The sequence below is a fragment of the Lepisma saccharinum genome, chromosome 11 (genome assembly GCF_977018435.1).
Source record: "Lepisma saccharinum chromosome 11, izLepSacc3.1, whole genome shotgun sequence".
Taxonomy (NCBI): Eukaryota; Metazoa; Arthropoda; class Insecta; order Zygentoma; family Lepismatidae; genus Lepisma; species Lepisma saccharinum.
This window is the reverse complement of record NC_139239.1, coordinates 72,766,185-72,790,462: the sequence shown is the minus strand read 5'-3', so window position 1 is coordinate 72,790,462 and position 24,278 is coordinate 72,766,185. Positions and strand designations below refer to the sequence as shown.

Genomic DNA, 24,278 nt, shown 5'->3' with positions numbered 1-24,278 from the left:
AGGGCCGTTGTTCAAATGTTCCTCTCCTTTCGAAAAATGCTATTATTTTCCAAAAACTGAAAAACTTAATTCAGCACGAAACTATTGAGAATATCCAGTCGAAAGCACACCACATGTAGATTCACGTGAATGTTCCCAGCCTGAAAATATGGTTTCCCTATAGCCTAGATTTTAACATATTTACACGTTTTTTCGTGTTTTCCGCTTAAATTTGCTTGATGAACAAGATATGTATCAGAAATAAGCCCATTTCTGAGCAAAGATTTAACACTTTCTTGATCAACAGATCACTACGTTACACTTGAATATATGCAGCAATAACGTCGAGTCTATAATATGTACTTACTTCTCCATCCCGGTAACAATTCCTTCCTGGGGGCTCGTAGGGGAATAAGGAGTCGGCGAAGAAGGTGCATAGACGGGTCTCCACTGCGGCTGTTGCTGTTGAGGAGAACTCTGTCCTTCCATTTGGATCGGGATTATCCTACTTTGGGAGCCATTGCCCCTGCCGCCACCTGGCTGACCGTCCCTCTCCACTTGTATGGGGACGACCCGGGTTTGATTCTGTGTTTGGTACCCTCCTTGCCTTGGCTGTGCGGGACCCGAATCTCTGCCTTCGACTTGAATCGGTATGATCCTTGTCTGCGGACCTTGATCCTCGCGTTGAATGGGTATGGTTCTTCCTTGCATGGGCTTCTGCTGAGTCTGGGCCCACGGTGGGACCTGCTGCGGTGGCGGTGGCTGCTGGTGGACGTACGGAGGGGCAGGGGACTGCGGAGGGATACGGTTCTGAGAGTTCATCCACGGTACGGGCGCCCTGTTGAGAGTGGCGTGGATCGGCGACGATGGTGTCGGGGGTGAAGTTTGCTGGGTTTGAGGGTTCTGGGTGACGGGAGGGATGTATATGGAGCCCAGCTGCTGGTTCTTGGTGACCGGAGGCACGTATATGCTTCCGGGTTCGTTCTGGTAGGGTGGCGACGATTGGTGGTACCCTCCGCCAGGCTCCGGTCTGGTAGGTTGCTGCACCACCTTGACGACCGTGGGAGACTGGACTCTCTGCGGCTCTGGTTGCCGCGGTGTCGGCGTCGACGGCGTTCTGGGAGAAGGTGGTTGAGGAGACGGTGGCTGCTGCGATTTCTGAGGCGAGTACGTCGGTTGGGGAGTCGGCGGTGTGTACGCCGGCTGAGGAGAATACGTCGGTTTGGGAGTCGGCGGTGTGTAGGCCGGCTGAGGAGAATACGTCGGCTGGGGAGAGTACGTCGGCTGAGGTGTGGGCGAAGAATACACCGGCTGAGGCGTTGGCGGTTGCGGCGGAGGGGGCGGTGCCGGCGGCGCGTGGTTCAGCTGGGGCGCTCCTTGCGGGAAGACTGGGATGGCTATCTGCGGCTGCATCGCCGCCAAGGCGGACGGCGGGAGGGGCTGCGGAGGCGGCTGCTGGGCCAGAGGGGAAGGCTTGGGTTCGTTGCTCACTCCCTCCGCCTTGGCGTTCCGAGAGATGCGGCGCTGCATCCGAGGGCTTCGGATTTCTGATAAGTCGATGCCGCCTGGTGTGTAAGTGAATGGCTTCTTGTCCTTAGTCATCATTGCGTTCTGTATGGCCGCGGGTGGAACCTTCCCTCGTGTGTCAGGAATCTGCAACAACAATAATATCATCACTACACAGAGAAAATGGTTTGACAATTCTCTGAATGTTAATGAAAATGGTTCTTTATTAGCAACCGATGTTAATTCGGTTATCCATGCTTTTACTCACACTTATTCTAACACTACGTTATGAGAGAGCACCTCTTACAGCTTTCCTGGCGACGAATGATAAAAAGCTTCTACCCTGAAGATGAGAGTGACGTTAGCTCTCGAAAGCTTGGAATCCTTTGCACAAATCACCTGATCGATAGCCCGAGAGAATCTTTTCACCTCTTAAGTAAGTTTAACCAAACGCGTTTTAGTTTTAATTCAAACTATTTTTTTTTTCTGTACACTCTCTCAAGTTAAACAACGACAAGCAAAGCAATTCTCAAATCTGTCTTTAGTCACAGCTACATCTCTTTGAATTGTTGTCTTAAGTTCACTTTATGCACAGATAGGCTAATCGGGACTGGACCTACGGTTCAAAGTGGGATCCGAATCACTGTGCAACGTGCCTCCACCGGGTATCGAACCTGGGACCCCTTAATTACAAGGCGACGACGTTACCACTATGCCATCGTGGAAGCCACGGCTACATCTCGTCTGTAGTGTACAGTCATGGACACTTCTGGGTTGTAACGATTCCAATGAAAGTTAATAGAATTGTTATAACCTAGAAGTGTTCGTGACTGTACAAATGAAAAAAACATGTCATGTCAGGTCTTATTATAAATGTACTGTGGATATTACATTTATTTTTAAGAGGTCTGTAAGCATGACACTCCTCCTAATTATTTCATCAACGGTATTATTTCCTCTCACAATAAGGTATTTGAAAGATTTGGTTAGATAGGAGGGGGTTAGAGAGGTAGGAGGCTTCGTCGGTCGCGTTTGTACAATGCATAACCTCGTGTCATCCGATTCATGAGTAACAGTGCAGTGAGGCACTGTAATAATTGCAGAATAAACAGGGAGTGGTTGCGTGAGAAGCACTTTTCACCTCTGAACGCAAGCGTGCTGCTTGCTGACCTTGGCGGGAAGCTCGCACCGCATGGAGCATTCGCTGGCCACCACAAGGGCAAGCGATATGCACAAGCCTGCTCTATATTCAGGTAGTAAGCAATGACCATATTCCATCGCAATTTAGTGCCTGCTGATACGGGTGCAAACAATCTTCACTTTGATCTAACTGCAAACACTTTTTACTCCTAATGTAACTTTCTTACAAATTACTTTTCCAAATAATAACTATAACTGCACAATCTAGTGCAGAGTACCCACTTACCTCTGTGTTAAGTCTTACTGCTGGTATCACCCCAGGGCCTGGAGGTGGAGGGGGCGGCGGGGGCCCAGGAAACGATGGGGCCGAATTAACTGCTGCATCCTCTCCTGAAAAGACAAAAACGAATAAGATTAACTTAGAACTCGAATAAAAAAACTATATTCCACCTAAAAATAAAAAAAATAATCGAATTTGTGAAGTGGTTTAATGAAAACTAATGTGCGTAAGTACTGTATAACATCAATGCCCTTAAGATGCTGCAGGACCTTTGACCAGGAGATTCTTTCCGATATATTCAGTTTCGAGAAACTCCTAGACAATACAATTCTAAACATTTCACCTGTTCAGAATTTCTCTAGAACTTTCAAGTGAATCTTCTTGTGGTTTTATTTGGCTGTTGTCAAGATAACTGTCATAGAAAATAGGCTCACGTTATCTAGATCATAGTGGAAGATTCACTTGAGTGCTCTAGAAAGAATTCTAGACACATGCAATGTTTGAGAACTTTTTATTTAATGGAAAAGTTTCGAAAGTCTTTGGCCGAATGAATAGTACCTCATTGCAGATTTGGTCAAGCAGTAAACTGATAATCCAGCTAACACATTCACAAGTTTGCTGTGATTGCATAGTAAAATCTACTAATAGTTCACCGTAAGTTCACTCTACAGTAATTAAGAGAAACTTCAAAACACTGAATCCAACTTCTGAATTACAAATAACCATAATTGACAACAAATAATTTTAAATGTATTGTAGAAGTGTTGTAAAACGTTTGTTATCGAGAGAAGTGCAGATTGATACTAAATTGCAAAGAAGTAACATCGGGTTAGTCATTGTCGTCGACATCATTTGGTTGGCTCATACCGCGTATTTTTTGCGATTTCTAGCCAAAGTTGCTGCGTTCAGGTACTTATATCCAGGCCCGTAGTTAGAATTGATCTCCAGGGGGCTCACAGGTTATCAGGGGGAGGCTTTGTAAACAAAGTCCATTTTTCAAAAGTTTAACAGTGTAAAATGAAGGTAAATTATGTGAGTATGTGTGGGAGGGGGTCAATAAGTTACATAAAATTTAGAAATATACAAAAACATCACTTGAAGTGTTAATTGACTGCTATTGAAATCATCCCTTACTACACAATCCATACTACTTTTGATGATACAGATATTTATAATCACACACAAAAAATGTACAATATTCAATCATAGTGCCTACTGTACATTCCACCCCTGGCCGAAGCAATGAAACTCCCATTCGTTCCCAAAACTTGGGAGCTATTGACCTTTGACGCAGATGCGGAGGGAATTTACATGATGCCATCAAAGTCACAGATTTTTGTCTAAAAGGGAGGTCGCAACAGGGGTAACGAAGGTACAGATAAATAATGTAATAGCTGCTGTTCATGTTTTGTGAATTTATACTTCACCAAAGTTGTGAGCAAAATAATATCTGCAGTCTACATTTTCACTCTTCACTGCAAACTAATTACACAAAATAGTTTTACCTAATGTCAAGGGGGCTGATGGCAGTTCCGGGGGGCTGAGCCCCTCCTGGCCCCTGTCTGGCTACGGGCCTGTTTATATCACAATCAATTATGTATATATGATATGTTCCAACATGATGATTACTAACGTCCATTTTCTTCGAAACACTATTGACTTCTTACTGAGTGCATTTATCCATTCTGGTCTTATGATAGTATGACGTCTAAATAATTATGAGGGTCTGAGTATTTAAAATTAGAATGTAATCCGATGTTTTCTAGCGAAACTATTAAAGTATCCAAATAACTGCAGTACGAGGCTCAGAGATTAATGTAGATTTTGATATCGGAAATGGAACCTTAACGCGTAATAAATTTAATAAATTGTCTTGATATTGCTGTCTTAAGTGGCATTGAAAAAATAAATCATTGAGGGATTGTATAGCTTCTCCGCACTGACAGGAAGTTGACGACACAATTTTTAAACGTGCTAAATGCTGATTAACTAAAACATGACCTGTACGAATTCTTAATATAAAAACAACCACTGACGGAGGCAGATTCATGTTTTGATACCAAGGTCTTTGATTACTGACTTGAGCATGCCACTAATAGGTTGTAGTATTTGTAGTTATTTTTTTCACCAGTCATTCCATTGCTTTTGTATTTTTTATATTTGTTCATGCTACTGCCACTGAAGAGCACAACATGCAAACAAATGAAAGGCGAAGAATTCTAGAGGCGTTATTTTCCCTACGCTTAAGGTGTCTTTGTTGTTGTTTCTGAACTTGGTGTTTTTTACGGTGGAACAACTGTAATTTTACAGTGAAATCACTAGTATCCTAGCTGCTGGAGATTATCCCTGTAAAATTACGGACAATTTTTTTTTCAGTGCAGCCCAAAGAGCGCAAGCAAACATCTCATATCTAGTTACATTCGAGTCTCATATCCATATATGAGCGGCGAACTACAGCACAATAGTACGAGATCAAAACAGATGCAGTTTCTGACAGAAATTCAAGAATTTATGAACTGGTTTGTAACCATGTTTGGCGCATTGAGGTAACCTGCTTTGGTGGTGAAAATTAATTTGTTACAATAGGTAAAAAATCGTGAAGCCTTGGAACTGTAAAAAAGCCGAACAGGAACAAACGACATTGAAATTTCAAGTTATGTAAGTTTTCCAAACATGGCGATTGAATAGCACAGAGGTGTTCAAGGAGTGTGCCATGAAGAAAAGGTTCATAAAATAACAGGAAATGCGTGTAATACATAATATTACATAAAAATAATACAAGGAAAATTTAAATCAGTAATCAGCCCTTGTTAGGTGGGAATGTTTGGCCGAACCTTGGGGCTAGCTGGTGGAATGCTTCATTTTTAACGTTGTCACAACGACACAACTGGGGGGATGCTTTGCTAGCTGGAACCCCGCATACCTTTCACATCGAGTACTGCGAAATTGTACATCCCCTGTACTGAAAAAGTTAGTACGTAGGTCTCCATTTGTACCATCGTTTCTACAGTCTCAAGTCCAGACGCGATCTCAGATTAATAATATTTTTTTTATTAAGCGGTCGAGGTTCAGCCTATAGGGTGCTCTGTCACCTAACCCTTGTCAATGTAATGTTACATATCTAACTGCATATGGAGCAGTAAGCTACATGTAAAATACTACATATATACTTGTAACAGATACACAAAATTAAATAAATACACAAAGTGTTTAACTACAAATATAAAATACAAAATAATAATTAATAATAATTCGAATAACATGGGTACCTGGGGGAAACCCTGGGGGGTAAAGGCGGTCAGGGGCGTGATGCTGATCACATCACCCCCACTCACGACCGGATCAAGAAAGTGTGGGGCGTTACCCCCACACCCCCTATACGCCTTCATGGCGTTGTGCTAAGCACAGGGGAGCACTTTACCTTTAATAATAAAAATACAATTTCATAAGTGACTTGATACCTGCAATATGTGCCGCGACTCTGCCATTGTTCTATTAGCAGCAGATCTTTTACTTTACCTCTGAAATTTACAGGGTTGTTTATGCAAGCGATGTTCGCAGGCAATGCATTCCCTGCTTTGGGAGCCGAAAAAGAAAAAGATGATTTGTAGGCCGTGGTTGAATTACGGGGTAAATCGAAATTGTTCCGCTTGCGGGTAGCATATTCATGGATATGCCTACGAGAATGGGGAACAGATACTGCGGTTTATCTTCTGCAAATGTACCAAGGATGAAACAGAGATAATGCAGTTTCCTTACATTATTTCAAATTTATCAGTTATTTGCAAGTAAGTCACCCAAATCTTTCGGACACACGGGGAGATGTAGTTACTGCGCGAATATGGAGTATACTATGTTGAGAAATGTTCTGAAATATGGAAATAGTATGTAAAAATAACATATATAAAATATGAGCTAAAACCTAATATATGGAAAAATATGGAAAATAAAAACTGAATTTTTGGAGTCTACATGCCATGATGCGCAAAGATAATACAAAATATAACTGATTTCAGCTTCATATAAATGAAATATATATATTATTTACATATAAATCCTTTCCCTGCTGATAACTATTTTAAATCGGAAGAATATGATCAGACCTTTTTAGTTGAAAATGTATCTGAAACAGACATTTTGCACCATTATTTTTTAACTAAGCTCTTCCGAGAGTTGAGGACCGTAAACATTGTTACAATAGTGAAAGGATGGGTAGGTGAATGCCTGGATAAGTCTTAGCTTGCATTCAACAGAATGAAAGAAATCGTTCGAAGGACGACCTAATTTCACGAGCGTCTCCCATCTGGACGTCTCGCCAGATACAGAGTAAGGAAAGCACCCCACGCAACGCCAGTTCGCAACCTTGCCAAACGTCGCTCTAGAAAACTGGACGATTTATATTTCCATGTGATATTTTCAAAAACTGTCTCTCGAGCTACGGTAAATCTTCCAAAAGACAAGCTGAAGTGAGAATTTTCGAACGAAACGGGACAGAGAGACAAGGGTCAAGCGGTTCCGGGTTCGAGAAGAAGCGCGGCGGTTCTAATATCACTGTGAACTGTACTACTAGTCCCAATTGGCCTATCTGAGCATATAGTGGACTAAAACTGTAAAAACGTTTGTCTGCTTCTTGCATCAGTAGCGACGATGAGGATGAGCTCGTGAAATAGAGGAAGGAACAAACTCATTGATTCAACAATGTCTTGATAACGATTCAAACCAGCGACATCTGACTGCGAAGCGTGTTTCATTTACCACTATGCTACGGAAGCCGGTGTCACAACGCATTTATAATCGATTCTGTGACCTTGTAATAATGTAGACCCTCGTACATTGGTTCGTACTCCACTTCAAAACTCCGATTCCAGGGTGTGTACTGCTAAAAAGGGTTCTGGCCTTTTGAAATTTTGGCCGGCCTGATAACGCCCCCGATCACTGCCTAACCTCTAAATATAACTTACTCGCTGGCATAACTAAACCCAAAGGTTTATTGCCGCAGCAACACAATTCCAATTCCTTTCAGATATAACTTTATATTTTCAAAATATCTTCCTCTTGGCCTTCACAGAGGTCTATTACCATCAGGTTTCCCAACAAGACCATGTAAACTTTCCGATCCTCTCCCACGCGTGTTACCTAACCTGCCCAACATAGTTTCTGTGATTTAATGTAAATAAAAAAGCAATGTTACTTTTCAATTTACGAGAGCTAATCAAGAGTTCAATTCCTGACGAGAGCAAGAACGAGAGACTTCCTCATTAACGAGACGATCACGCCTCGTCTTCTCTCGGTACCATCCTTGGCCTGAAACTCGAAACATCCCGTTCAACCCCCATGGGATCGTACGTTGCCCGCTTTTCCCAAGGACAAGTAATTTCAACCACGACCTTTCATAACAATACGGTTTCTTGAGGGAAATCTGATAGCTGGAGCAAAAGTTTGAACTGTTCTCGTTTCTTTACCAAAGCACTCTTTGTTCGGAAGTGAATTTCCCTTTTATACCGCCACATTAATTAATCAGTTTTACATTTCAATAGGGAATCGTTTTCCCATGAACGTCACAAGCAGACAGTAAACAATTTCCTCAAAAGATGGTGCTGCAGTCGACACAATTCAAATGGCGAGAAAATTCTTAGTAAGGTGAACAATATATTCATTATCACAATCACATTTACAGGCGTCACATCAGGTATTTCCTATGATAGTTAACTGTGGCTCCGAAATTATACCCAGAATCCTTATATTGATCTTATTTTCACTATCGCGTAAATATATATATAAACACATTATTCTAAATTTTGCCTAATACTAGAGCACTAGACAAGCTCTTCTGTGGGTAAAGCGCATGGTGTAAATATCTTAGTAAGGTCATTGAGTTTTCTGGTAGTCTCAATAAAAATTCTAGTGAGCCAGGATAGGCAGTGGGTAGGTAGTGTGTCTGCCACGCGAGAGATCCAGGTTCGATTCCAAAATTGGATGATTTCAGGCGAGAATTTATTCAGCATGGAGCGACCTTGGGTTTTCTTCAGTCTCTAATAAACGGTTACCTGGAAGCATAGAAGCGGCCGGACCGTCGTGCTGATCACATCAACTCCGCAAATGGCAATGGGGTACATTGTACGGTCCTAATAATTTTTAGAGGGGGTACAGCACACTCTAAATACGCATATTCAAACTGTAATCCTTTTACTCCCTCAAGTATCGGACATAAGATGCTGCCGTTTGAAGAATATTGTTTCTATTTGTTCAACACAAAAGTTTACTTTGTCCACAAACATTAGCTTCCTTTGCAAAAGAATTGAAACCACCGTAAAGCAACTGCCATACCCCACGCCCCTAATCCCCGCCACTGGTCACACGCTTCCGAGTTATCGACGCAACTTTGAAAGTTCTCGCAAGATGGCAGCAGCTGTTCAAGTCATTACATGACCACATTGTGCCACAGGGGGGCCTTGCTCTATCCACGTCGATAGATAGATAAATTGAGAGGCACAATTCTAGCGGAGAAGCAAAAATAACTTATTTCTCCTTCGACCAAATTTTAAAAGGTCTGCGCAACATTCTAAAACAAGACCCACATGTTCGAAGCTAAAAATAGCACAGCCGCATGCGACCTGATTCCGAAGTTGGTAACCAAGGCCCACGCTGTAGAGATACAAAGTTGTACAGCCGGTAGTAATCAATATTGGAAATCAGTTAGTGTTGAATAACAGCCTTACAGAATATTGAGTAAAAGTACCAATTGCCTACTGCATTCCCCTTGATATTTTTTGGCACTTGGAGGGGATAACATATTATAATTTCCAGTGTTTGGAAGTAACTAGTTACAAGTAACAGTTACTCTTTTTTGAAGAAATGTAACTAACTGTGACCAAGTTACTTTTTTCAATGAAAGTAACGTTTTTAACAGTTACTTTCACAGTTACTTTACGACACTTAAATTTTTATTGTGACTTAAATTATTGGCATTTTGTTACTTTTTTTGTGCTTGCCATTCATTTGCCACAGTTTTCTGTCAGACAGTTGGAAGCTTTATTTGGCAAAGACAGTAGTAGAAACAGTCATGTTAAGTGGTATAAAAACACTACCTCATACTGTTCCCATACAGTTAATAGAATTCCTCTCCCCCCTCATGGAAATTTCTTAAATACAATACTGATAATATAAATGTATGAAGACTTATATTATGTACCAGAAACGTAAATTTGAAAAATATAAGTCTTCACATATTATTTTATTGCAATTAGTGATTACTGATTGTGTGTAATTTATTTGCAAGAAAATTTCCAGCAGAAAGTAAATGTAGCAGAGTTCTTTTTCAAAATAAGTAACTGCAACTCTGTTACTTTCTGGAGCAAGTAACTGTTACTTTTAAAAAGTTACTTCCGAACACTGATGATATCCAGATGTTTCATGGTCGTTTACTGCCCCCCCCCCCCCCCCACCCACACACAGAAAATCTCTCAAATTCCATACTGTATGTAAACTTTAAGTGTAATGAATATTCAATTTCAAATAGTTTTCTCGCAGCTATTTCGACTGCAGCGTCATACAACACTTTAAAATATGATATATGGTTCGAATTGCATAAAATGTTTAATGAGTAATGATATATATATAGGGAAATAATACCGTATGTATCTTCAAAATGGCACAAAATGACGCGCTAACACTATTCGTGCACTCGGTTTATTACCATATTAAATATTGTCTCCATAAATATACACTCTGATCTCTTTCCATGCTTTTAACGTAATAATTCTCTACTAGAAGTCCCCTAATTAATACGAGTGCCAACGTTTATCAAATGCAACAATTGAATCCGATATTATACTTCATTTTCCTAAGTATATAATGGGTGAACAATTATTTGTTTGCCTCGCTCAAGCTCCATTTTTGCATTTTGAACATTATCGTATTTTATGTGTTCATTACCAGGATGGCCGAAATTGCTGCGAGAAAACTACTTTATATAGAAAATTCTAGGCGTACGAATGCTTTTAGGCTCACTTTCTATAATACTCACCTCCTGTCATTGGCCCAGGGCCAGGGCTCCCCCCACCTCCTGACATTTGACTTGTCTGCCGTCTGCAAATAAAGAAGAAAAAAAAGGAATTAGTACGGAAAACAAATATTCAAACCTCATAATCAATTACAGTCTAAAGTGGCAGAAAGGCGACAGAAAATAAAACCTGCCAAAAAAAATGTTGACAGAAAACTGATCTACTAAAATCATATGCTAAAATCGATGTTGTTTTGTATAATCTTTGCAAATTGTGGCACATTAGTTCATTTTCCATATTTTTACATGTAGGGCTATTAGCTTCTAGCATATTTTAATTACTTCCACATTTTCGAACATTTTCCGACATACATTCCACATTCATGATATTATGATACTGCATTTCCACTCTTGTGTTAAATACCGAAGGTTTTCCTCTCATCTGCATCCTGTTCTGTTTATTTTACAATATGTCACCAATATAGCCTATACACTCCTCACAAATAATTTGGAATATTGTTACGTTAGACAATAGGTGATAGACACGGCCTTGGAATGCAACAACACTTACACATGGTATCTGTCTGGTGGACGTCTTCGTCTATTCGCCGACATATGCCACTGTGCCTATCACCTATTGCCTAATATAATAATATTCCAAACTTGTTGTGCCTAATATAACAATGTTTAAAAACTTTTTGTGATGAGCGTATTACCCTGGCTATGAAGAAGTTCAGGAAGGTAATGGTGTTTTATGTGGTGATTCAAATGTGAATATAAACTTAATTTTAAAAAAATACATTGCATATTTTAAATACATATCCTTCCTTTACGTCATGTGGTACTGAATGCAGTTTCAGTCTATATAAATCTATCTTTAAGAACAAAAGAGAGAGATATTCACGTTTCAGCGCTTACAAGAAGGTTTGGTAATCCATTATTTTTGGAACAGAAAATAAATCACATTCTGTATTTAGATCTTGCATTACAATTTATGTCGTTTTAATGCATTTTATTTAGATACGTGAGCCGCTTGCTTAATGAAAATTGCCTTTTTTGACAATGAAATCCATATTTAATTCCATAGGTTGATTAAAATACATATCTACAGTGCGTTCGTTTTGGCTCTGGGCCGAGATAGCGCGTGACATGGCGCAGATGCCGGCATTTTCGTTCCGCAACGTATCGCTTATTATTTAGGCACATATCTTTAGCATGTAGGCAATTATATTTGTATTGCATAACGAGCACTAACCTGTGTTATAAGAGTTGTTCACGCGCTATCTCGGCCCACAGCCAAAACGAACGCACTGTACTTGCATATCTAACACTTTTTTTGGTGCATATCTGGTTCTAATTAATCCATAACGAACGTCTCATGTGTTTCATGAAATATAGCTATGCTACATCACAATAATTCATCATTCGCGATTTTCTGTCTTTCTTTGATCCTACGATTACAACTAACTTCCTAATTCCTATTAAGAGAAATACACCGACTTGCCATCTCATTCAACATGTAATGCGTGCAATATTAAAGAGAGAATCTTTACATGGTGCCTGACCATACTAGCAAACTGTCATGTCAGACACGCCCCACATCAACGATACTGATAATATCGCTAACCTTACATCAGAGCCTGGGCGAAACCAGCTTTTTCTTTCCACAACCGAACAACCAAGCTTGAAAAGGTGAAACCGCCTTTTTCTGATGCAGCCAGTGTGTGTTAGTTATCTCAATGCAAATTTAAATGTTGAGGGGGAGGGGGAGATAAACTGGGTTCTGTCTTGGATGTGGCAACTGAGCTGACGTTTAACAAAGCGATGTTCTTGCGGACAAAACATTGTTGCTGTAACAATTGCCAATCGTTCAGCTGAGTCACACGGTCAAGTTCACTCTGGTAGTGTGCTCAAGAAGTGGAACTAAATTTGCAAAGTACGGGAGGAGTTGCATATGTATGAAAGTGCAATTTGGTGTAACGGATATTGTCTTTCTTGTAAGAGCACACCCTACCACCACCTAATCCCAATCTCCTCCACCACGGTGCACCCTATAGAATATGGTTACCAACATGGGCATTGAAACCTTGCCTCTCCCTTCCCCACAAGACATTTATTTTTCAATCGCGTAACTCTTATGACTTACACTACTGTTTGGAAGGAGCAATCCTTTTTATAAGTAAGTAAGGACAAATAAATATTGGGACAAGGTTGACATGGACATTACTTTGCATATAATAACTGTCCTACTTGATGAATATTGCAAGAGTCCTGAAAGACTAACTCTGTTACTTTTATCAGGTGACGAGTACTAAATTAACAGTTACTTTTCTTACGTTTCAGCAGTAACGAACAAAATTATGGTTCGCTAAAAGGAATAACACTAATCTTCACGTAGGCTAAAATGCCTTTATTACGAGCAAATATTTTGCGTGGTGTATTTTTTTTTAAATGTTTACTTTGAATTTTCTAGACTTATGTATTTCCATATTTAAACACGTGTGAGGTTTGTGACAAGTGTAAATTTTAAATATAAAGTAACTAAAAGTAACTTGCGATTATTTCTTAAAAGTAACAATAACTGCCCAATTATACACAGACCCTTGATAATTGAACAAACTTCTTGGACCAATAATATAAGAAGATAACACCAGGTTCAGCTCTCTCCCAAAACAAATACTGCATACGCCACTGTGCTGAAGTATCCTAAATGTGTAGAAGTTATTTACCAAGCGGCAGAGCCTCGTTAGGCTGTCAGGGTTCCTACTCATTTTGGCAAAGCAAATTCCCTCACATTTCCAAGTTTCCAGGCAATTTTAACTATTCCACTTCCACACCATTCTCTGAGGCTTTAGCATAATAACAACAAAGGTTTAAGTTTGATATTTCATCCTCAAGCAACACGCGACAAGTGTCGCTTGAGGATTTCACTAATGACTTGTCATGGTACTACGGTGTGAAACGTTACTTCGTTACACAAGAGTTGTCGGTTGTCAATTCAGTGTGAAAGGTCCCTTAAATTACAGCTCTTGAAAGCTTGGAATCTCTTCCATAACTCACCTGGTCGATAGCTCCAGAGAATCTTTTCATACAAAAAGCATGTTTATATAGAATCATCTCCCATCAAGAAGATGGTTCAAGAAAAGCTGGCAAATTGATTTTCCATGCTTCTGGATATATTTTCAAAATTTCTGGGCTTTGCCATGACATTTTTCACCGACGAGTTGATTTCCTTGATTTTACAGGTTTTACAGGTCAGTGGGAACCCTGCCTGCCTGAAATAACATTTTTCAAAGAAGTAGTGACGGTTTGTATCCTTGAACAAGGAAGCTAATAACATTTTGAACATAACGTCAAATGTTCAACCATGAAGACTCCAGCAAATGCTCCGCACAATACCGTCAGGTTAAAGTAGCAAGGTGAGGTAAGAGTAGAGGCAGTCAGCCAATGGGAAGGAACAACCTTGCAGCAATGCCAAAAGCCATATTAGGAAGAAGCCAGGCTAACAAGTCGAGATATAATGTCCGTAAGCAGTCTCCATAAGAAGAGAGCAAGGCATAGAATACTTGAAAACAAGAAGTAGAAAAAAAGGATTAGGGGGATTCGGTAGGCCATCGTGGCGCCATTTTATGCGTTGCATGACGTCATAAGTTCCCGATGGGAGCTTGCTGCTGCCCCTTCTAATCGCGATCAACTGTTCGGCTACAGTGTTTCGATTATGCTTCCCTTGAACGTCAAACGGCGGTAAAAAAAAAAAAAAAGAGTGCGCGGATGGTGTGAAAGAAAGAGAAAGCAAGCTTCTAAATCTTACATAGTAATTCCAAAAGCGGAAATACTGATAAAGGACAAGTGCAGTGATAAGGACAAAAATAATAATATCTAAAGTGAAAGTGAATGTGTAATAGGAAAAGAAAAAAACTCGAACAGAAATAGCCCGACCCTGTGGCCGAGTGGTTAGCACATCGCGCTGCGACGCCAAGGGTCCCGGGTTCGAATCTCGGTCGGGCTTGGTTGTTTGTGAATGTCCATTCATCAATTTCATCCTTTCATCACTCATCCCCATCTTCGCAAATTAGCCAAGAGGCACAAAACGCGAAGTAAAATAAACTAAATCAATCAATCAATCGAACGGAAATAAGAGCGAAAAGAAATTACTCGAAAGAAAATAAGCGCGAAATGAAAGAACTCGAACGGAAATAAGAGCGAAAAGAAAGAACTCTAACGGAAATAAGAGCGAAAATAAATTACTCCAACGGAAATAAGAGCGAAAAGAAATTACTCCAACGGAAATAAGAGCGAAAAGAAAGAACTCCAACGGAAATAAGAGCGAAAAGAAAAGCTTGAAAAGGAATATCCGCGAATTGAAAAACTCGCAACAAAATAACCACGATATGAAAAAACTCGATAGGGAATAACAACGAAACGAAAAGAAAAAAATGCCATAGGAAATATCCACACAAAACAATACCAATATTTTTTTTTAATGTTTTTTTGTTGTGTAATTGTAAGATTTTTAAAGCGTAAGCAGGAAATCTATTACGAACAGTCGGCAAGTACAGATGAGAATTAGCAAACTGAATTAAGGTAAATCAAATAGGAAATACGTAGCTTACGAGCGGCCGGTTCAGATGCGTTCACCTAGCTTCAGCTCGGCGCATGAGCCAGAGTAGAAAATCTTTAAATGTAGAAGTAACTGTTCCTCGATGACGTCACAGTCTCTCTTCACAAATACTATATCATGTACCCTATATCTGTGTTTTCGTTTGGAACGGTGATGTTCAGCTTTACCCCGCATTTATTAACAGAAGTTACCACCATTCAACTTTTACTTCGTCCGAGGCAATGTTTTACACTGATTCAACAGCTTCCCAAGAAATGTTTCGCGATAAATAAATAAATTTAGATTGTATTAATTTTGTTGCTCGTTGGGCAGTTCTATACAGGGCACAAATGTTATTTTTTTTTTTTTACGTGCCTGGACGTCCGGAGGGAAAGGGGGAACAGGGAAATAGAATATGAAGAAGAAAATGATAAACGAATCAGAGGCCATTTTAAAGCCCACCTGTGCAGACTTTCGTGGCGGAGTGGTTAACACAGCGCGGTACGACGCTAGGGGTTCCGGGTTCGAATCCCGGTCTGGGCATGGGTATTGTTTGTGAGTGGTCCTTCATCATATCACTCATCCTCATCGTCACGATTAGAAAAAGTGGGAGAAAAGTGACGCTAAATAATAAAAAATCAAATTAAATTAAGCCCACCTAAATCTCGAAAACTACCAATATCTGCAATTATTTTATAGCACATGAAGAATAATATACACCAACTGGTATGAATGTATAAAAAGTACAAAAAAGGTAAAGTTCCCCGTGCACATAGCACCGTGTCATGAATGCACGTTTAGAGGATGTGGAGGTAGGATCCCACACATTCTCGATCTCGGCTAAGTTGGAAGTGATGTGATCAGCACCACGCTCCAGCCGCCTTTACCCCTCCCCCCCCAAGGGTTGCTCCCAAGTACCCATTGATTTGAGGCTGGGTGAGCCCCAGAGCAGTTTTTTGCGGGGACAAGGCCGGAAGAATTCCGACCTTAGATCAACCACCCCGGAAATCGAACACGAGTCTCTCATGTGCCAGTCATACGTCATACAAACTAGATTATTCCTTCTAGTATTGAAATTATTTTTAGAAAAAACTATCGGTATTTCAACATTTCATTTTAAAAAATATTTCTGTTGCTGAATGCAGCAAAATTTCGTTATTTTCACTTTTTCACGTATGTATTTCGTAATACGCATGCAATCATTTATTTCTACAGATTAAACTTATTATGTGAAAACTGTATTAAAAACTTTCACGCCGAATTATTTTATTCATTTTAGTGGAAAATGCACATTACAACTGTGCTCCTGCAAAAAAAAAACAAGTTTTATATTTCATGACAACATATTTTTTTAAAAAAATTAACATGAGAAACCTGACTCAAACATAATATAAACTGGAGCCATGTCAAGTAAACAATGAATAAGTCTAAGTCTGTTAATTTTTAAGTAACAATTCTCATTTAATTAAATGCCTGGAAAAATTGTTTAATAACATTGTATAAAAAATTCTAAATATATCAAACTGTTACTAAATTATTAATTATTTGCATTTTAAATAAAGCCCCTGCCATCTATCGGAGTAACCGCAAAGTTTCTTGTCTCCCTTTTAAAATTGGCTCGGTAATCAGGAATCAACATTTCTCAACCAAAGTGAAATAAATACACAGGGTGTCCCAAAAATAAGCGGCATAACTTTAGGAACGTGTACCTCATGTGTAAACAATGGGAAAAGGGTAATGTATGAACATTAGGTCCGGAAATTCTTGGTTTTCGACCTACAGACTAGTAGGAATGATTTCAGAAGAATCCTAATTCTATTGTTCTCCGAAAGAACTCCTACTCAGACTTTCACAACACTGCTAACCGGAATGTCTTTATATCACACATGTGGTTTCCTGCAACACAAGACACTGTTAAACACAATATGGTAGTTGTCTGGCTAGTGGTGTATGATTTGACGGATGGCAATATTGTAGAGGTTCGTCGTTTGTACCTGGTCTCAAGTCTCAACAACGTTCACTTAATATGTACCTCTAACCAGACAACTATCAGATTGTGTTAAACAGTATAAGTATCTTACGTTGAAGGAAACCGCACGGGTTAGAACGTGCTGGGAAAGCCTATAACTCGGAAACGAACTTTTTTCAATGAGGAAAACATTCCTGAAGTTATGCCGCTTATTTTTGGGACACCCTGTATAAACTGAAGGAGATTGTGATTTGTAAGTACTTCCTCAACTCGTACTTTGACGCCGCTTCTCGACTCGGAAAGGCTTGCGATTTCGAGTGGATGTCACGTGGTTAGAGCAACTGTCTGTTCTTTCTGTGAACAATAAGTCGCAAGCGGCATCCGGGGATTTTAGAAAAGGGTGAACTGTGAATCTCAAATACTCTTAGCGTTTATTCACGAAATGTATCCATTGCTTTTTCTGTTACAGTTAGTTTTAATGTGGTTCTTAAAATTACGCTTATTTTTCGTGGTGGATGTTTCTTGAAATGGCCAGTCTTGCACAAAACTTGAGCTGTAGTTTTTCGCATTTATTCCAATGGTTTCATCGCGGTAGCCATTAACTGACACTGCTTCTTGACTGTTATTCCACTAGCACTTGTTCCCGGTCTCAGTTTTCCTTATCGCACTTGTTTTGCAGACTAATGAGGCTATGGCGTCTCAATCCATAGTCAGTGTCTCTTGACCATGTGAGCTTGCGACTGTCATTTCACGAATAAAAGCGAACCGAAACACATCAATGGTACAATCAAACCTTTTGCACTTGTGGGCCTCCCAGATGGCGTAGTGGTAACGTCGTCGCCTTGTAATCAAGGGGTCCCGTGTTCTATACCCGGTGGGGGCACATGGCATAGTGGTTCGGATCACACTTTAAAATGTAGGTCAAGTCCCGATTAGCCTCTCTCTGCATAAGTGAACTTAAAACAACAAATTAACCAAATCAATCAATCTTTCGTACTTGTTCCTGGTTGTTGTTCCCCCTTTTCGCACTTATTCTTCATCGTTGCTCTCACATTCGCGCTTATTTCTTCTCGCAGTTATTGCAATCGCCTTTAGCGATTATTCCCTTTGCTCTTATTTTCACACTTTACACCAGTTTCACGTAACGACTGTGCCTTTATAGCGAAGGGCATATCTTACCTGGAATAATCCTCATACCCAAATCGCATGTCCTGGGAAGGGCCTTGGTCACAGTGCACAAACACTACCATGCCGTGGCAGACACACTTTCGGGAACGGGCAAGTCGAGACTAAAACCTGGACTCCGTGGAAGGGACAGCAGCATCCCCTCCCCGCTTTCCCGCCCCTCCCGTCCCACACTTCAAGATCACTTTCTCCAGATCCAGATGCAGACCGACCTCCAAGTGACATTGACCAATATTTCTCGGTCGCATCTGTTCGCTTCGATCACTTGAACGGGTCACTTTGCACTTTTGGAGCTCCTGGTTCAGTCGTAGACTATGCAAATGCGATTTTCGATTTCGGTTCTTGAGGAAATCTGTCCCGAGTTCCGGTCCTCGGTGATGCTAAGTTTGCTTGAACCGATTCTTCTGCCAGGTCGGTCCATATTTGGATCTTCGTTTTATCCTTCCCGCTGGCTAGCATTGACGTCACAGCGCGCACGCTGCATACAATTTTATAACTGTAAAGAGAGAGCTTAAAGCCATGAGAGCAGTGCGATGCTAATGTAAGCATTCTAATTAATGATGTGGTTCCGAAAAGGGGTATCTGTTGCACTTATATATAGGAGGATGATATGAACGTTAATGTTACTAGGCTGAAAGTTCTGAAGTGGAATATGACATCACCGAAAATCGAACCCGGAACCTGTTCATTACTACCCAGTCAATAACTAATTAACCAACTCTCTAGCCTTCTTAAACCCGAAAGTTTATGGCTGCAGCAACTCAAGCCTTCCATCTGTCCCTATCCTGGGCAATATCAATCCAATCTTTTCCATCCTTACAGATTTCCTTTAGGTCCATCTCAACATTATCCCTAAATCTTAGTCGGGGCCTTCCTACTGGTCTCTTACCATCAGGTTTCCCAACAAGAATCCTATAAACTCTTCTTTCCTCTTCCTTTCGCACCACATGGTCTGCACACCTAAGTTTTTTGATTTAATCATTTAATAATATCTGGACATGACTCAGTCAGTACGGAAAGAAAAATGTTGCACTTGTTCCTGACCAGCCGTTTGCAGCAGCGTGCACTGCTTTGCTCCGCCCTATCGCCTTCTCTCATTTTCTACCGTTATGCGAGACGGTGCTCCACAGGTCAGGGACGATTCCTCCATGTAGGAAGTGAGGAACTTCCTGCAGTTCATTTAGACTTGCTTCCAGTTCTCTACTTTTTTGGAGTTTAATAATTACGCGCGTTATAAAATAATGAGGGCAATGCAATGACTAGGTTAGCTACTGTCACGAGTTGACAGCTGTCACTCGCTCCAGCTGCAGCCCAAAGACGATGTACACACAGGCTTTGCTGCCCGGCCTAAGCAACCTCGATGGTATCACTACAAACAGATGGGTGAGGAGTGGGAAAGGGGCAGAGGGAAGGTTGCTGTTTTAATGCATGCAGCGAGGAAGCATCGAGGGTTTCCTCAATCAGTGATACCAACACCAGCAAAATGGTACTAAAACTAGCACAGTTTCATCTTTGTTGGTCCCTAGCACCCTGCTTTTGGCATAATGGTAAAATATAGCAAAATCTGCAAACGCGTGTGTCTGGGAGAGGGAAATTAATGCAAAGGAATATGTTTTCAGGAAATAAAACTAAAATTAGGTCAACATATTATTTTTACTTCACCAGCGGAAATGTTTCAAATAAAAGGGTGTATGCCTACACAGCGACAAGCGTTTTATTATAACCATGCCACGATCCATCCTCTATATTTTCTTTATCCTGCCAGATTTTGTTGGTGAGGAAATTTTAGGGCAGGAAATCGGTAGAAGATTGGGGGTAAACAAAGAATTTTCTAAAACTATTTCAAGTTCTATGCTGAACCCATTTCGTTTGTTGAGCCATCGTACACAATTTTTAAAACGTTCCTAGGTTTACTATAACTTCTTCCTACACCCCAAAAAAGCCACGAGTCGTCACTGCCACAGGTATGTACAGGTCCTCGTAGTATAGGTCCATGGGTGGGTGGGGTGTTGCTCTGTTGCTTTATCCTCACATAAACCACGCTTCGGCCAATCAACATCTGCTGTCCCTTGGCAGTGGAACCAAGGTTTGGAAGACCAGACATTCCATAGTTACCCGTTCCCTATTCTAAAACCAGTGCGGCTGTTAAGTTTGGCAATACACCACAAAACGCAAAATAACCCCCATGGCAATAAACCTTTGTTCAAGGGCCAGCACACTCTCTTTTCACTCCCCCTACAAAAGTGACAACTGTTCACTTTGAAATATCTGCTCTATATATGTTACCTCTTTCTTCAGACACATGCAACCTCCAGTAGGCAACAAGTTTTATACTTTTTTATCTTCTATTATTTCGCAACTGGTAAGTCTATCCATGGTAGTGTCAAGGGTAGCAATCGCCCCCAAATTTCCATGTTTATTAAAATTTGCATGTTAGGGGTATTTTTTAACCTTCTGGAACCTGAGGTTCGCCCCCCTATAACCCAAATTAGGTCCAACGTTACGCTGCAGAGTTTATCGCGAACCAATGTAACACAAAACATCTTCCTTTCAACTATGGTAACTTGTAAAGATGCCGAACGAACAAGCTCCTGCAGTACTGAAGAAAGGAAACTACAAGTTGTAGCATTATCAATGCTTCAAGTCTTGGTTTTACCTTCACGGCACGCAGAGCTTCCTCTCGATCCATACAGAGTTTACATTGCTTAAGTGACGTCGAAATTAAAATGAAAACGTCACTATCAAAGACCGGCTGCATTTAATTTCCCACTACACTGTCTTGGAGAAGGCGTTAAGATCCGCATAGCAGCACATTGCAACGTGACGAAATGCACAAAGGCACAATCTTTTGACGCGTGAGTTCGACTGAAACATTGCATAAGCACAGCTAATCGTCATTCCTCCATCACGACCACTGGAAACAAAGGGGGAAGTCCTGAGCTGACCTATCTATAATCCATTTCCTTAAAATAGGCAGATCAAGGTCACATTCCGCCTTTCCTCTTTGAATCGCTTCCGGCATCAATGTTGCCAACATATAGTCTTGATTTCCACTAGATACTATAGTTTCTTCCATTTCATAATTCTGTAGCGAGTATGGCGTTACTGCATCATACTGGAATATCATTATCTGCGAAACGATATTTGAATAGATTTCTACGGGTTTTGAATTCATAATTTCCTTTGTAGATACTTTCTTGCATTGGAGAGTGGCGTATAATGGCCCACCGCATTAGCTTGCGTGAATCAATAAAAATCAATATGAGCAAGACTTTGGATAGTTCTGTAAACATTTCCGCTGAATTTTTTTTTTAAAAAAAAGCACTTAAATACTCACTAACCGCCGGCGTTGCTAGATTTCAGTTCTGTATTCTTCCGAAAAATGTAATTTTGTTCTTGTTCGATATCGTATTATACCGCGATCTTCTTAAATCATCTTAAACTTCTAATCGTTTGACTAGATACCTATATTATAAAACTTCGTGAAATAAAAATAACAGAAATTGTGTCAATCAAGCATCTGTATTCTTGTTATTTAAATTAGCTTTTCTTCCACTTTAGGATAATCACGACGATGAGGATGGTAATGGTAAAAGTCGACCTCTGAACGCTTTCGGCCACCTAGCAGGCAAAATTTGGAGAAAAATAGTAGCAATTGTCAAAAATGAGAAACTGAAATTATATTGCCTTTGGCCGATAATTTAAAAGCAAAACGCTAAAATCTCTTCTGAGCTGCTGGGAGTAAATTGTTATCTAAAGAAAAATACTGGAATTGAGACTCAAGTTAGATAGACCTAAAATTTAGACTAAAATTGTAGTCTTAATAACATTTTAGACACATTCATTATTCACATTCAATTTTCACCAAAATTTTACTTGCTGAAAATTGCCATCTATAGGTGTGTTTCACCTACGTCACAAACTTTTGCATTGTGGGATCGAGCAGCCATGATTGTGGCGGGTTCTTGTAAACATTCGGAATTCAAGCGGGCGGGGGCTAGATTTGAACCTTGTTTACGATTATATATTTTGTGCAATATTAGGTTGTATAGGTCTAACAGGCACTCACGTTTATCCTAGAATTTTCCGGGAAAACAGAAGGTGCAATTCACGGCACAGAATTTTCCGATTGTTGATTAGAATACGCTGTCATGGCGAGAATAAATTGTGCCAACATTAACGAACAAAACAAACAGTACAGAGCGGTGGGGTGAACATTTCTTTTCAGGTATGTTCGTTCATATATCGCATTTCTCTGCGACTTTTAGTACAAATGATCTAAACTGGTGTTTCTTATCATACTTGGAAGTAGCGTTTCCTTGTTATTGTTTTTTATTTAAAAGAAAGGTGTTGATAAGTTTGACGATAAAAATGATAACATTCAAAGTTAAATTCATCTTTATCATTGCACGCTTGTACTTGATTATTTATATTTCATTCATTAACACAAACTGTTATTAATTGTTATTCTATTCATGAGAAAAGGTGCCGGTAGAAGGTTTTGCGTACTGTCAGAAAAAAACACTGCTTGGTTAAAACATGTTAATGATATATCAATGTATCTCAAATTGATTGATTTATTTTACTTCGTTTTTCTGCTATATTTGGCCAGTCGTTAAGATCAGTCATGCCCAGGCCGAGATTCGAATCCGGGACCTCTAGCATCGTAGTGCGCTGTGCTAACCACTCCGTCACTGAGGCCTGTATATCCCAAATTGTTAAAGCACGGAGTGAAACTACTGTTTTTGAGCAACTCAACATTTCAAATTACTGCGCTTGAACAAACGTTAAAAGGAAACACAGAAGATAATGGCTGGGTCTTGGAATTTTCAGTTAATTTGTACTCAAGGTCGTTAATGATCACTTTCTCCCTCCCACCCCCAGCGGGAAACATAGGTTACTTACTGGATGCAAATATTTCAAGCAGAATCCGAACCACTAACAAATACGAAAACAAACTGATTCCATGTAGCTGGTTCAAGTAAATAAACACAGGTGAACTAGAGTTGGCCTTTTCGTTGCATTTTTATGCAATGTTACCGACATTGTACACAGTACTAACAACAAACGTGCTCTTGGCGCAGGTGTAACGAACGCTACGTGGTGGGTATTTCCTTCCAGACGACAAACAGCTTTGCCGCAAACATGGCGGTGGTGCGAATCCTGACCTCACATGAAACCCACCTATAGTGGAACCTCAAGGAAAGAAACCTGCGCAGACCCGCGACTCCTGTGCACCGTACTCCCGCGTGGAGGGGAGGGTAGGAGGAGAGTGGACCATGCTTCCTTATGGGCCGAGCTGAAGGGAGGAAGAAGGGAAAGCTGCGCGGGGACTTTTCTTCCAAGGTTTTTTTCCTTGTGGTTGCTCTATAGTATGTATTAAGTGTACTTTTATTTAAATACGGAAATAGAAAAGTAAAAACCCCAGTCTGGGCATGAGTGTTCTTTATAAGTGTCCCTTCATCGATTTCATCATACAATCACTCATCCTCATCGTCGCGATTAGCCAAAAGTGGCATAAAAGCGACGATAAATACCAAAAATCAAGAAAACTGAAAGAAGTTATGTTAAAAAATGAACGGCAACACAATTTGAAGCTAAGCCAATGGATACATCG

General features: G+C 40.3%; 1 protein-coding gene across 1 annotated transcript in view; it reads right to left on the bottom strand.

The window, feature by feature from the left end:
* LOC145995074 (uncharacterized) overlaps positions 1-24,278 on the bottom strand; it is a 263,680-nt gene that overhangs the window by 32,206 nt on the left and 207,196 nt on the right. Inside the window, exons 3-5 of the mRNA XM_083131606.1 lie at positions 10,932-10,993; positions 2,912-3,015; positions 347-1,632 (exon numbers count right to left, since the gene is read on the bottom strand). Of these exons, the coding sequence (XP_082987732.1) occupies positions 347-1,632; positions 2,912-3,015; positions 10,932-10,993 (1,452 nt within the window). The remainder of the gene's footprint in view (positions 1-346; positions 1,633-2,911; positions 3,016-10,931; positions 10,994-24,278) is intronic.